Source organism: Pongo pygmaeus, chromosome 3, assembly GCF_028885625.2.
Source record: "Pongo pygmaeus isolate AG05252 chromosome 3, NHGRI_mPonPyg2-v2.0_pri, whole genome shotgun sequence".
Lineage (NCBI taxonomy): Eukaryota > Metazoa > Chordata > Mammalia > Primates > Hominidae > Pongo > Pongo pygmaeus.
In genome coordinates, this window is record NC_072376.2 from 197,519,262 (window position 1) to 197,532,783 (window position 13,522).

At 42.0% G+C, this 13,522-nt stretch overlaps 1 protein-coding gene across 3 annotated transcripts in view; it reads right to left on the reverse strand.

Moving 5' to 3' along the window:
• ENPP6 (ectonucleotide pyrophosphatase/phosphodiesterase 6) overlaps window positions 1–13,522 on the reverse strand; it is a 169,861-nt gene that overhangs the window by 61,541 nt on the left and 94,798 nt on the right. For all 3 annotated transcript variants that reach the window (XM_054485705.2, XM_054485702.2, XM_054485704.2), the window contains exon 2: window positions 1,144–1,323. In XM_054485705.2, coding sequence (XP_054341680.1) covers window positions 1,144–1,323 — 180 coding nt within the window. The remainder of the gene's footprint in view (window positions 1–1,143; window positions 1,324–13,522) is intronic.

A 13,522-nucleotide genomic window follows, 5' to 3' on the forward strand; every position in this document is an offset into this window, starting at 1 on the left:
ACAGACCCATCAGGCTGCCGCTATCCTCAATCCAGACCAGTTCGACCCCCTCAGCCACTTCACCCCATCTCCTACAGGCTGCTCTTCATTTATGCCTTCAACGTTCTAGGCCTCCCCTGGTATCTTCCTCCATAATGGTCATCATCAGGATGACACCATTGAGAATTAGGAAAAAAGTGTCTATTGCCATGGGTGTGGGAAAGGTAAACTGACCACTTACCTAAATAATGAATCCCACCAATGGAAAGACAATGGGAAGCAGGTTGTATTGCTATCACTGAATCCTCTCATCCTTAATGAAAGATATTCAGTGACCAAGATGACGATATCCCGAGGACTTCTCACAGCAGCCGAGGCAGTTTGCATGACTACTTACCTCGTTGAGCTAGGATGTAGCACGGGAGTCTTAACACGAAGGGACTTCATTTCATGGACTACCAAAAAATAATGAGTGCTTTCAATTCTCTTTTCAATATTGTAGAGGAGCTCAACGACGTATGGAAATGGTACACTATTTTTTTTCTTTGTAAAGCAAGTAAGCACCCTATAATTTCTCTCTCCTGTATATCCAACATTTTGCACATGAAAAAAAGCAAGCTATCCTGTGGTGTTTGCTATGTCAAGAGAATCAGGAAATAGCATTATCTCTGGTCTGATGTTAGAGAGTTAAAAATACATTTTTCAAAAATGTGCCCATAAGACATATTTCTTTTCTTTTTTCTTTTTTTATTTTTGAGATCGAGTTTTGCTCTTGTTGCCCAGACCGGAGTGCAATGGTGCGATCTCAGCTCACCGCAACCTCCGCCTCCTGGGTTTAAGCGATTCTCCTGTCTTAGCCTCTCGAGTAGCTTGGATTACAGGCATGCACCACCACCCCGGCTAATTTTGTATTTTTAGTAGAGACAGGGTTTCCCCATGTTGGTCAGGCTGGTCTCGAACTCCCAACTTCAGGTGATCTACCCACCTCAGCCTCCCAAAGTGCTGGGATTACAGGCCTGAGCCACCGTGCCCGGCCAAGACATATTTCTTAAATAAAGATCCCATTTTCCAAACCACAGCTTGGTCTTCAAACAGTAACTTGACACTGACTGTCCTTGGAGACTATGATGATTTGAGATTTGGAATGGATGTTCATACACTCACCTGGCCAGTAGTACATGTAGACCTTCCTTTTGGCCTTGGTCAGAGTGACCCACAGAGGTTCTGATCCATTCCACCAGAGAGGCATCAGGCTGTCTTTGTTGACGCCAATGTCAAAGGACTTGTTGGTGGTGGGGTCCCACATGTAGTTCCCGATCATCTGATGGACTTCACAATGGCGGCCTATGTCAATGAGAACATAGCTGTCAGTTTACGGTTCTGGTGGTTTCTATTTTTGTCTTTGTTTCTTGATCATATTAGCCATTCATGCTCGTTTAGGAAGTACAGAACAGCATAAAGATTTGCTTTTGACTTTAAAAAAAAATCAGATTTTTTTTTCTTAAGCTGTGCCATGAAGGTAGACAATCCAGTAAGATGTCCACTGATCGATGGAGGGTGGGGTCATTTTGAGTGACGTCACCCTGTCAAGTCAGCTGTTTTAAGTTACACTGAGGACACTGTGCAGAGCTTGAAGTCTAAATATGAATTAGCATGGACATCTGTGGATTCCTCTGAGACCTGGTCTCAGATTCTCACCCCAGAGCCCTCTCTGCACCCTCCAAACCCTCCTCCCGTGAGATCAGCAATCTAGCTGTTATAGCGTTTATTCTTTCCTTTCTTAGATAAGAGGAGTTGTTGCTTCAGCGCTGAACAGTGATAAAACATATGACGTTTGGAACAGAATGGCGAAAAATAGATTCAACTTTGAAAAACAAAGCAGGAAAACAACCCTCCAAATGCAGTGTTATACAGAAATGAGGGCTGGTTCTGTTGAGCACAGCTTAGTCCCAGAAGACAAGCCAGAAGTGAGAGACGCAAACGCTTGGACTCTTTTGAAACATTAGGCTTAAATTATTTATTTTGGAGCAATCTGTTACATCTTTAAAGTAAAAATAACACAAACATTGGCAAGTGCATCAAAAATTGCTGCAATTTTAGTGAGCGTCATTTGGCACCAGGATGAAACATGCTTCACTGAGCTCCCTAACTATGCTTAATCAAGTGGCTTTTCTTCTTTGTTTTACTGTCATTGTTTCTTCTCCCCACCCCCTCCCGAAATTTTATTTTTAAATAGAAACAAAGAAAAATTATAAAATACTATTTGGAAAATAGACACTAAAAATACCAAATGGAAAAACCTTTCATTTCATCCCAGAAAGCAAGGCATGCCACAAACTATGCTACTATGCTCCCAGAGATCCCAGCAAAAATGGTTTTCACCCAAAGCTGTAGAATTAGTGTTTTGATCCTGACCAAAACTTTCACATTAAAAAGATTAATACAATTAAAAATAAAATAAAATTAAGATGTTGAGCAATTTTGGCAATGGTTAAGGAAGCTATTTTATTTATTGTTTCAAGTAACATGTATTCAGTGCTCTTATATATATAGTCCTATGTATTGTAGGCTGTGATAGGTGTAGAGATTCCAATCTGAATAAATGCCGCACCCATCCTCAAGAGACTTGTAATTTAATACTCAACAGAGGGTCCTCTGTGTAAAAGAGCCAGGCTTCCCGGGGCTGGGTCTGAGAAGGAGGACAGGTTGCAGCCACAACTTCAGAATTATGATGACACTCGCTCAACCTGTTGCTGAGGATAATTCCTAGTATGTTCTCACCAGCTCATTAAAAGTAGGGTCCTATTCTTATTGGTTCAACTATATTATCGTTTTTAGTACATGAAAGTTGAATCATATTAAGAAAGCCCCTCTTACAAGTAAAAGTACTTATCTATTTCCTTTATTCAATATTTTGCATTCTGTGTCACAAATTGTATCATCCTAATGATGCTTACGCATCCTTTCACAAGGCAAGATAACCATGATCATATCCACAGGAAAAGGCCTCCTTCATGGACAGTCTTTCCTTATAGATAGATGTTCTCTGATGCCCTCCCAAGTCCAGGAGGTTATCTCAACTGCAGCTGGTGTGCAAAGAAGCTGAGCAAATGCGCAAAATTGGAAGGGGGTGTGGGAAGCATCATTCCTGAGGTCAGGAACCAAAGAAGAGCCTCTGAATGAATCACCAGGAAAGGACCAGGGATATCAGACATGGGAATAATAGGGAGAGATGCTGAGTGAGAGGGGTGGAGGGATCTCTGCTTCCAAGCTTGAATTGTTTGGACCATTTTAGAACAGGCCATGAAACCCAGAGATAAATGGAGGCTTCACATGATGTAGTTTTCACAAGGCTGCATACAAGGAAGCATGAAGCAACCAAAAAACAGTTTGTAAAGTACATATAATCTATACTTGTATATCTCAGAAACCCCATATCATTTGGTGAAAATTTCTCTCTTCTCTTCAACACACATATTTAGCACTCTGGACTTTAAAGTGTCCAAACTCGCTCATTCTTCTTTGTTCTCTGCTCTCTGAGTAGAAAATTATAAGGAGCCTCTTGTGGATTGCAGAGCTGTTGTATGGCTGGATTGTGTGTGTGCATGCATGCACAGGTGTGAGAGAGACAGAAACACAGAGGGAGACAGAGAGAGACAGAGAGAGAGATGGAGAGAACATTCTCCCAGAGAATTCCTATAAGGTGGAGTGCTTTCAAGCAGGTCACCTCAGACTCCTGTGGAGCAAGTTGGGTTTCTTCTTTTGGTGGATTGGGCCCTGAGCCGAGATGGGAGGGTGTGCTGTCCCCAGGGCTTCCTTTGCTCTGGGAAGAGCGGCCTTTCCTGGAAGCTGGCAGGAGGAGGCTGCTTCAGATCTCCCGCCTTCCCATGAATACAGTAAGGCTGCAGTCTGTGCTTGGAACAGTCGAAGTCGACTCAGACTCAAGCTGATTTCCCTACCAACCCTCTGTCTCTCTTGCTCTTTCATTTTTATTGCCTCGGTAAAAGTGGTGGCTGAAAGAACAGAACAGAACACAATGTACTGGCTTCTGCAGCCCACGAGCTCTCATCTCCATATTCCTGCCTGACCCATATCTATTTTTGTACAACTGCAGTTCTGGGTTTTTCTCTGGTTGTGCTTTCCAAACAGAGCTTGGATGTGGTTTGGTTTTTTTGGTCTCTTTACTCAAGGCTTGAGTAGAAACTTTCCTGACTTCCTCCAACACCACAATTGCAGGTGGTTTTCAGGTATGATGTAAGGAATGTTTACTGCCCTTTGTCCTCCGAATGGCTACTCTGGGGGCTTTGAAATCTGTGTTTGCATTTCTCAGAGAGAGCTCCTGGAATCGTTCCCATAGCTAGAACTGCCGTATGAAGGGAGTGGGGTATGACCCACCTTCAGTGTTCATTCCCCAGAGTCTTACTGAAGTGTGTTCAGATGTAATGACCATTAGAAGAAGTTTCTTAGCAAGCCCCCAGAAACTTCTGCACCATGTTACATGTTTCATCTCAGAAATGGCTGGCCTTCACATCCCGTGAGAAGGTAGAGGATATGTCCATCTTATCTATAGCTCATGGTCACAGAGACTTTCTCTTTGACCTCTGAGTCCTCTGCTCAACTAGACCCAACCTTAAGCTTCCTTCCTTTTTCTCATAGAGTCCAGGTTGAGCAAGAATCCTGCTAAGTCAGTTTAGTAATAATCCTCCACGCTTGGTATCAGACCACCCTCAATATCTCACCACCCTGCCTGCCTTCAGCAAGAGTTCTGTTGAGTAGATCCAGCCAGAATTCCGTTTCCCTTGATGTTTCTTCTTAGTAGTTTTCCATCCGCTGACCCCACCATGTTCCTTGTCTGTCAATCTCTACTTGTCTGTTGTACTTGGAGTGGAGCCCAATCTCTCTCCCACTGCTGGATCCCACTGCAGCATCCTTCCATCTATCACAGTGGTTCCTCCTTAAAGAAAGTTTGCCTTACCATCTTTAACAAGCATCATAAATAAGTTCTTTCTTTCTTTTTCTTTCTCTCTTTCTTTCACTTTCTTTCTTTCTCTTTCTTTCTTTGTCTCTCTTTCTTTCCTTCCTTTCCTTTCTTTCTCTCTTTCTTTCCTTCTTTCTTTCTTTTCTTTCTTTCTTTCTTTCTATCTTTTCTGTCTTTCTCTCTTTCTCTCTCTCTCTTTCTCTCTTTCTTTCTTTCCTTCTTTCCTTCCTTTTTTCTCTCTCTCTCTCTCTCTTACTCTCTTTCTCTCTTTCTTTCTTCCCGATCTCACTTTGTCACCCAGGCTGGAGTGCAGTGGGGCAATCATTGCTCACTGCAACTTCGACCTCCCCAGGTTCAGCCTCCTCCTCAGCCTCCCAAGTAGCTGGGACCACAGGCATGCACCACCAAGCTTGGCTAATTTTTTTTTTTTTTTTGTATTTTTTGTAGAGACAGGGTTTTGCCATGTTGCCAAGGTTGGTCTCAAACTCCTGGGCTCCAGTGATCCACCCGCCTCAGTATCCCAAAATGCTGGAATTACAGGCATGAGCCACTGTGCCCAGCCAAGTTTCTCTTTAACAGTGGACATCAATAAGGTTGCTACTACTTAGATTTCAATCAGTCTTAATTTTTTCTCATTGTTTTCAAACAGTCGATGTCAATTCCTTTTATAGGTCCTTACCTCTTTTATTCTTTTTGCATCCACTCAACATGTATCTATTAGATAATGTTTGCATGCTAAGTTTATAAAGATAAAAAAGAAATGGTCTCTGTCTTTGGCTCACAGTCTGCTATGGACAATAATATGGCACAGTGGTTAAGGGAACAAATCTTGGAGCCAGATTGTATAGGTTCAAGTATAAACTCTACTAATTACTGTCTGCATGACCTTGGACAAGTAGCTTAGACTCTCTGAAGGCTCCATTTTCTCCTCTGAGTAATGGGCATCGTAACAATTATTGTGAACCGTCATCCCTTTGCATGGCAGTGTGGAACCATAAAAATGGCTGCGCAAGCCAAAACCATGAAAAGCTCTCTTAATAATCAGCGGGGCGGGGTGGGGGAAATAGGATTGTTCTGTGACACTTAAAAATGTTTGTCAAAATATTGAAAATTCTCCTACTCTCAGTTACACAGGAAAATGAAGGAAGAATTGTACAACTATAATTTATTAGTATTTTATAATTTACAATATTAGAAACGTGGAGAATTAAAGGGCACTATTTCTTTGTAAGAAATTTATGAAGAACGCTTTGAACAGTACTTGGCTTCTTCTAGAGATATAACAAAATATGAGTGAACATCTTTTCCATGCCTTAGGGAATTGTTATCTCCTTTCTAGGTTTAGACTGGCTTTCGACATCTTATCCTTTGTGCTTTCAATGTCATAAAATAGCTCCAGGGGTTCTTTAATGTGAAGTTTTTGCTGGTGTCACTTCCTCTGGGACAGCTTCATCCTTTTTTTCACAACTTTTTTATTCATTTATGTCAATAAATTCATCCTCACTAAGGTCCTTGGGCTGCATACCTAGAGCTTTGTAAATGATGTCAGTGTCAATATTCACATGGTCAATGATCTCTTCCATAATTCCACTTACATTTGATTCAAATCCTGCAAAGTTACTTTCCAGTACAGTAAGAGTTCCTGCCATCCTCCATGCATATTACTTGCTGTTCCTATCTGTCATGATGCTTGAATGTTTCTGGCTACATGTTTTATGTCATAGTTCTTCCAAAGCTTAGCTGAATAAATTGTATTATCTCCTATTGTATCATCAACAACCTGTCTGAAATACAGCTTACTTACATCTAAAAAATAGGCTTCAAAAGTTGCAATAACTTATTGTCCCATTTAATAGATGATTAAAGTTGTTTTTATAGAAAAAGCAAATTTGCTCATATTCTTTCAAGTATTCAAGAGGGTCAGCGGGACCTGGAGCATTATCCAACGATAGTAATGCATTAGAAGTTGAACTATATGGGTTTATCGTGGGACACAGGGAGGCAACACAGCTGCATGCTTTGCTGTCTGTGCATGAGCTAATATTAGATGAGCAGCAGCCAATCACCAGCAGACTATGAAAGAAGTGATGTGATTGACCAACAATCATGATGCATATTTGTTATTTGCATAGTGATAAATAGTCCTAGTGGACTGAGGACTAGCAAGGAAGTTTATAGTTTATGCTACAGTAGCTACAATTAGGGTTGCCAGATTTATTTTAGTCAATATACTGTGGTAACTGAAATTTGAATCATGTTGTTGGAGAACTGACATCATTATTTTTTATTTTTTAAATATCTTATTTCAATAGATTTTGTGGTATAGGTGGTTTCTGGTTGTGTGGATAAGTTCTTTAGTGGTGATTTCTGAGATTCTGGTGCACCTGTCATCAAGCAGTGTACATTGTACCCAATGTGTAGTCTTTTATCCCTCACTCCCATCCCACCCTTTTGCCATGAGTCCCCAAAGTCCATTACATCATTCTTATGCCTTTGCATTCTCATAGCTTAGCTCCCACTTATAAGTGAGAACATACAATATTTGGTTTTCCATTCCTGAGTTCTTTCACTTAAAATTATGGCCTCCAGTTGCATCCAAGTTGCTGCTAAAGACATTATTTCATTCCTTTTTATGGTTGAATAGTATTCCATGGTGCATATATACCACATTTTCTTTATCCACTCATTGATTGATGGACACTTAGGTTGGTTCCATATTTTTGCAATTATGAATTGTGCTGTTATAAACATACATGTGCAAGTGTCTTTTTTATATAATGACTCCTTTTCCTTTGGGTAGATACCTAGCAGTGGTATTGCTGGATCAAATGGTGGTTGTACTTTTAATTCTTTAAGGAATCTCCATACTGTTTTCAATAATGGTTGTACTGGTTTACATTCTCACCAGCAGTGTAAAAATGTTCTCTTTTCACCACATCCACACCAACATATATCATTTTTTGACTTTTTAATTATAACCATTCTTGCAGGAGTACGGTGGTATTGCATTGTGGTTTTGATTTGCATTTCCCTAATAGTGACATTGAGCATTTTTTCATATGTTTGTTGGCTGTTTGTATATCGTCTTTTGAGAATGGTCTACTCATGACTTTTGCCCATTTTTTGATGGGATTATTTGGAGAACAGACATTATTTAATCTGTGGTAATTTGAGTTTTGTGCATATCTGAATTGTGCAAAGCAAAGAGTGTGTGTGCATGCACATATGTGTACATGCACATAAACATACATAGCACATAGTAAGTACTGTTAATATTAACTTATATTACTATGAGTATTGGCAGAGAGCCACACAAATGAATGCAATCTAGAGGTCAGCTGGAGCTCTCTCTCTCTTGAGCTCTCCATATGACTGGTTCCAATCCTACTTCCACCAATATTCTCACAAGTCTCCAGGAGATGCACATAACTGCAGGCATCTCTACCTCCATACTCCTGCTTCCAGAACATATGGTGTCTAGAAATGTAGCTCAGCCCTTTCCTATATGACAAAAAGGGAACTCCTCACAGGAAATATTCATGAGTTGGGTGAACTTTATTGGGGATTCAGTCTGGAGAGAAGGGGAAGATTGAGGGCAATGCAAACAACTTCCAACTGAACATTAGACATCCAACGTCTCTTCATGATACAGAACACAAAAGAAAAGACAACAAAAACAAAAATAAATAGATGGGACTTAATTAAACTAAAAAGCTTCTGCACAGCAAAGGAAATAGCAGAGTAAACAGACAACCCAGACTGGGAGAAAAATCTTCTCAATCTATACATCCAACAAAGGACTGATAACCAGAAACTACAAGGAACTCAAACAAATCAGCAAGAAAAAAACAATCCCATGAAAAAGTGGGCTAAGGACATGAATAGACAATTCTCAAAAGAAGATATACAAATGACCAGCAAACATATGAAAAAATGCTCAACAACACTAATCATCAGGGAAATGTAAATCAAAACTATAATGCAATACCACCTTACTCCTGCAAGAATGGCTATAATCAAAAAATAATAGATGTTGGCATGGATGTGGTGAAAATGGAACACTTTTACACTGTTGGTGGGAATGTAAACTAGTACAGCCAGTATGGAAAAATGTGGAGTTTCCTTAAAGAACTAAAAGTAGAACTACCATTCAATCCAGCCATCCCACTCCTGGGTGTCTACCCAGAGGAAAAGAGGTCATTATATGAAAAGGATACTGGCATACACATGTTTATAGCAGCACAATTCATAAATGCAAAAATATGGAATCAGCCCAAATGCTCATTAATCAATGAGTGGATAAAGAAAGTGTGGTATATATATACCGTGGAATACTACTCAGCCATGAAAAGGAATGAAATAATGGCATTCACAGCAACCTGGATAGAATTAGAGACCATTATTCTAAGTGAAGTAACTCAGGAATGGAAAACCAAACATTTTATATTCTCACCCATAAGAGGGAACTAAGCTATGAGGATGCAAAGGCATAAGAAAGATGTAATGGATTGTGGGGACTTGGGGGAAAGGGTGGGAGGGGGTGAGGGACAAAAGACTACACATCGGGTACAGGGTACACTGCTTGCGTGATGGGTATACCAAAATCTCAGAAATCACCACTAAAGAACTTACTCATGTAACCAAACACCACCTGTTCCCTAAAACCTATTGAAACAATAAGAAAAAAGGCATCCAAGTTATCCCCAGTCTTTCCAGCAACCACTGCCCCCTCCCGCCATGGTTTTCTCCTGGCCGACACTCTCAGGGACCCAGCCTGCACATCTCACTGTCTCATTGCTTCCCTATTTTCTGCTCCACAGCAACCCCCTCCAAAATTTCTCTCCAAACTTCAAAGTTTTCTCAAAAGCAGTTCAGCCCTCCAGTGTTCTTGTTCAACTTATATTTGCAGGCTCGTAGGGTGCTGGAAAAAAGGGGGGAAGGAAGGAAGGAAGAAAGGAAGGGAGAAACTTCAAATGCGTGACTATTGTTAGATAATGCTTTCATCACCCTGATCTTCTTGAGTACTTGAATGAATATGTGAAAGTCTGCTTTTTCTACAAAGACAACTTCAATAATCTATTAAATGGGAGAGTAAGTTATTTCAACTTTGGAAGCCTATTTTGAAGCCTAGGTTATTTCAACTTTTGAAAGAAGGAAAGAAGGAAGGAAGGAAGGAAGGAAAGGGAGGGAGGGAGGGAGTAAGGAAGGAAGGAAGGAGGGGAGAGAGGGAGGGAGGGAGGGAACAAATGACTGGAGGGGAATGAACCAAGACAGAGGGCTTCCTATTGAAGTAGGAATTAGGATAGTCCTCATGCCAGTAAAATGTGGCACTTTGCTATTCCCCACACTCAGAGTTCACTTTCTTTGAAAGGTGAGATGCTCTTACTGATGTGCTAGATGCGGTGCTAGCACAATTCGAGATGGTCACAGCTGGAATCACTCAAGGTCCTGGCAATAAACAGGCTGCACAGAGTTTAATTCAGGGGCTTTTACAAAGGTGTGGGCCCGGCTGAGGGGAGCCGATGGCATGGCAAAGCAACCCAGGAGGAATGGCAGCAGCGTGCCATTACCACCCACCCACTCCGCTCCCTGAGTGGTGAATAGCAAGGGGACCTGCCTCTCCAGCCACTGTCCTAGAGGCCATCCCTCAAGGTCACCTGCTGAGGCTCAAGGCAGGCTGGAGAAAGCAGAGGAGGGCAGACAGGCAAACAGAGGCTCTCCAGCACAAGGGCCAGGGAAAATCCTAAGATGTGGATTTTTCAAGAAAATCATGTTGATCACTTGGGCAAGGGTCTTTCAATAAATATCAGAGACCACACAAGTTGAGCGTTCCCTACAAAAGTACTTGTGAGCTTTGATGGTATCACACATTCTCAGGAATGGAAGGGACCTCAGGCGGCCTCCTAGTGTAATCCCCTCCCTGCAATTTCAGAGGTGAGGAATAACTCCCTGCCCTTTGTATACATTAGGTGTAAAAGGCTTGAGTGTATGCTCAAGGCCACAATTCCAATAAGTGGTGGGTGGAGGGGAGAGGCAAAGGGAACGAGGGTGACTTGAACCCGGACCTCCTGGCTTCTCATATCACACTCTTCACACTTCACTTTCCATGACAATAACAGATTTATGGTTACAGTTGGACTCTAGAATATGAAACATATGCTGATTTCAAGGTGAAAGCTCTCGGTTTAAAAAAAAAAAACACAACATTTTATTCACGTCTCCAAACATATATACAGAAAAACAACTGCATAGCTGGTTATATCGCTGAACAATCAGGTTCTGCAGCCGATGAGGAATTCCTCAATTGCATGAACGCTTTCTTAATTCTGGTGTATAACCACCTTTAGAAAGTGATAGTAATCTTTAATTTTTAAGGCATTCGTTTTGTTTCTCTGAGGCCTATGTGTGTTTCCATTAGGCGACAGTGGTTGTGTCTACTAGAGATCAAAAGAGCTGCCAGAAAAGGGAGAGGGGTTACATTTGAGGCACATCAATTTAGTGAAAACATGGGGATATAAGTGGGGCTTACCATACACTAGGAAGGATCATGGAAGTCGTTCTTTTATAACCTACAGGTTTTTGCCCAGAGGCAGCATTCAATGGAGCGCTGAGTCCAGAGTTGCAGGCAGGCCTCTGGGGCCACCCGCTGGAAGCCTGGGTTATAACAACGTGTGACGGGTACAGGGACCTGGGCTGTAGGCATTCTGTCCGCCTCTGGGAGATGGTGGCTACGGTGGAGAGATGACAGAGGAGTTTGGGTCAGGGTCTTCTCACTTTCTAGCTGTGGGAATTGAGTCTAATCCTCAGCTTCTCAAAGCCTCATTTTTTCTACCTCTAAATGGGATTCATAATAGTCACCTGACTAGATTGCAACAAGCATTAAAGATAAAAGTGATTGATGCACAGGTGACGCTTGCTATATTGCAAGTATTGTTCTAAGGTAAAGATAAAAGTGATCGATGCCCAGGTGACGCTTGCTATACTGCAAGTATTGTTCTAAGGGCATCTCTTATGGATTGAATTGTGTTTCCCCAAAAAGATGTGTTGAAATCCTCATCCCAGGTACCTCAGCATGTGACCCTGTTTGGAAATTGGGTCTTTACAGATGGCATCAAGTTAAAATGAAGTTCTTAGGGTGGGCCCTAATCCCACATTTCTGGTGTCCTTATAAAAAGGGGAAATGTGGACAGAGAGACTGACCTGCACCCAGGGAAGGTGATGTTTGGAGAGGGAGAGATGGCTCTGTAAACCAGACAACACCTGGGGCTACAAGAAGCTAAAGAACCAAGGAATTTTCAGAGGGAGCACGCCCCAACCAAAACCTTAATTTCTGACTTCTGACCTCCGGAACTAAAAGACAACAAATTTCTGTTACTCTAAGCCACCCGAACTTGTGGTACTTTGTTACAGCTGGCCTAGGAAAGGAATTCCACATTTCGTCTTCACCATGGCCCTAAGGGATAAGTACTATTGTTAGCCCCGCTTTCCAGCTAAAGTAACTGAGGGGCAGAGAAGGTGAGTTGCCTGAAGTCTTACACCACCAGGTATACTGGAGCCAGGATTTAAATCAGATAGCCTGGATCGCAAGGCTCAGCTCTTCACCACTGCAATCTACTAACACTTGTGCAACCAGAATGAACCAGCACTCCACGCAATTCCCAGCACTCAGGAAGCCAACAGGAGAAGGAAGCTGCTGGTGTTATACTTGCTATTATGCAATCTGTGAAGCCTCCACCCTCAAGGACAGGATGCATTCAGGAGAACACGTCAGTCTAGGTGGAAGGTCTTGGGGCTGAGCCCACTGAGGAAGCGCTTTACCTGGGACTCTGGAGAGGTGAACCTCATAACCTAGGGCCAAAGGCAGAAATCGATTTTCTGGACACTTGCTGATCAGTTTAATTATAACAGTTCGCAGTCCTTGGCCACCTCCTTTGTATCTGGAACTGAATGCTTTACATTTGCATCTTAGTCTTCAACATAACTCTAGGAGATGGAGAATATTATCTCCATTTTGCAGATGCTTAAGAACTAAGATTCAAAGTGGTTGAGTGAGGAGGCTGGAGCCACACAGCTAGGAAGAGGGCAGAACCCCAGTCCCAACCAGGTCTCTGACTCAGCATCCGCCCTCCTCCGCACCAGCACCTGCTCGCCTCCAGCCACGGTGTGGCCTCATCCGTTCACCAGGGCTTGCCATTTTAATACAAATGAACTCACAAGTCAGGCCTGATTCTGAGACTCTCAGCAAAGTAACCACATGGAGATGCACAGATCTCTGGAATGCCAGACATTCTCTTATCTCTTACAATCAACTATCATGCACCAAAGTTTACCGTAAATACCTCCAAGGAAGGAATAATCTCAGACTAGGGATAGCAACAAAGGAGATGGTAATGTTAAGCTTCCTCTTCCTCTGGAAAGAAGCCAGCTGTGGAAAGAGAGGCTCCCAAAGTTCTGAAATCAGGGGATATCAAGATAATGGATACATTTTAGAGACTGAACGTACACATATTATCTCAAATTGACATGGTTACAAGAAGTAACTTTATATATTCGATTCAGAGCCAA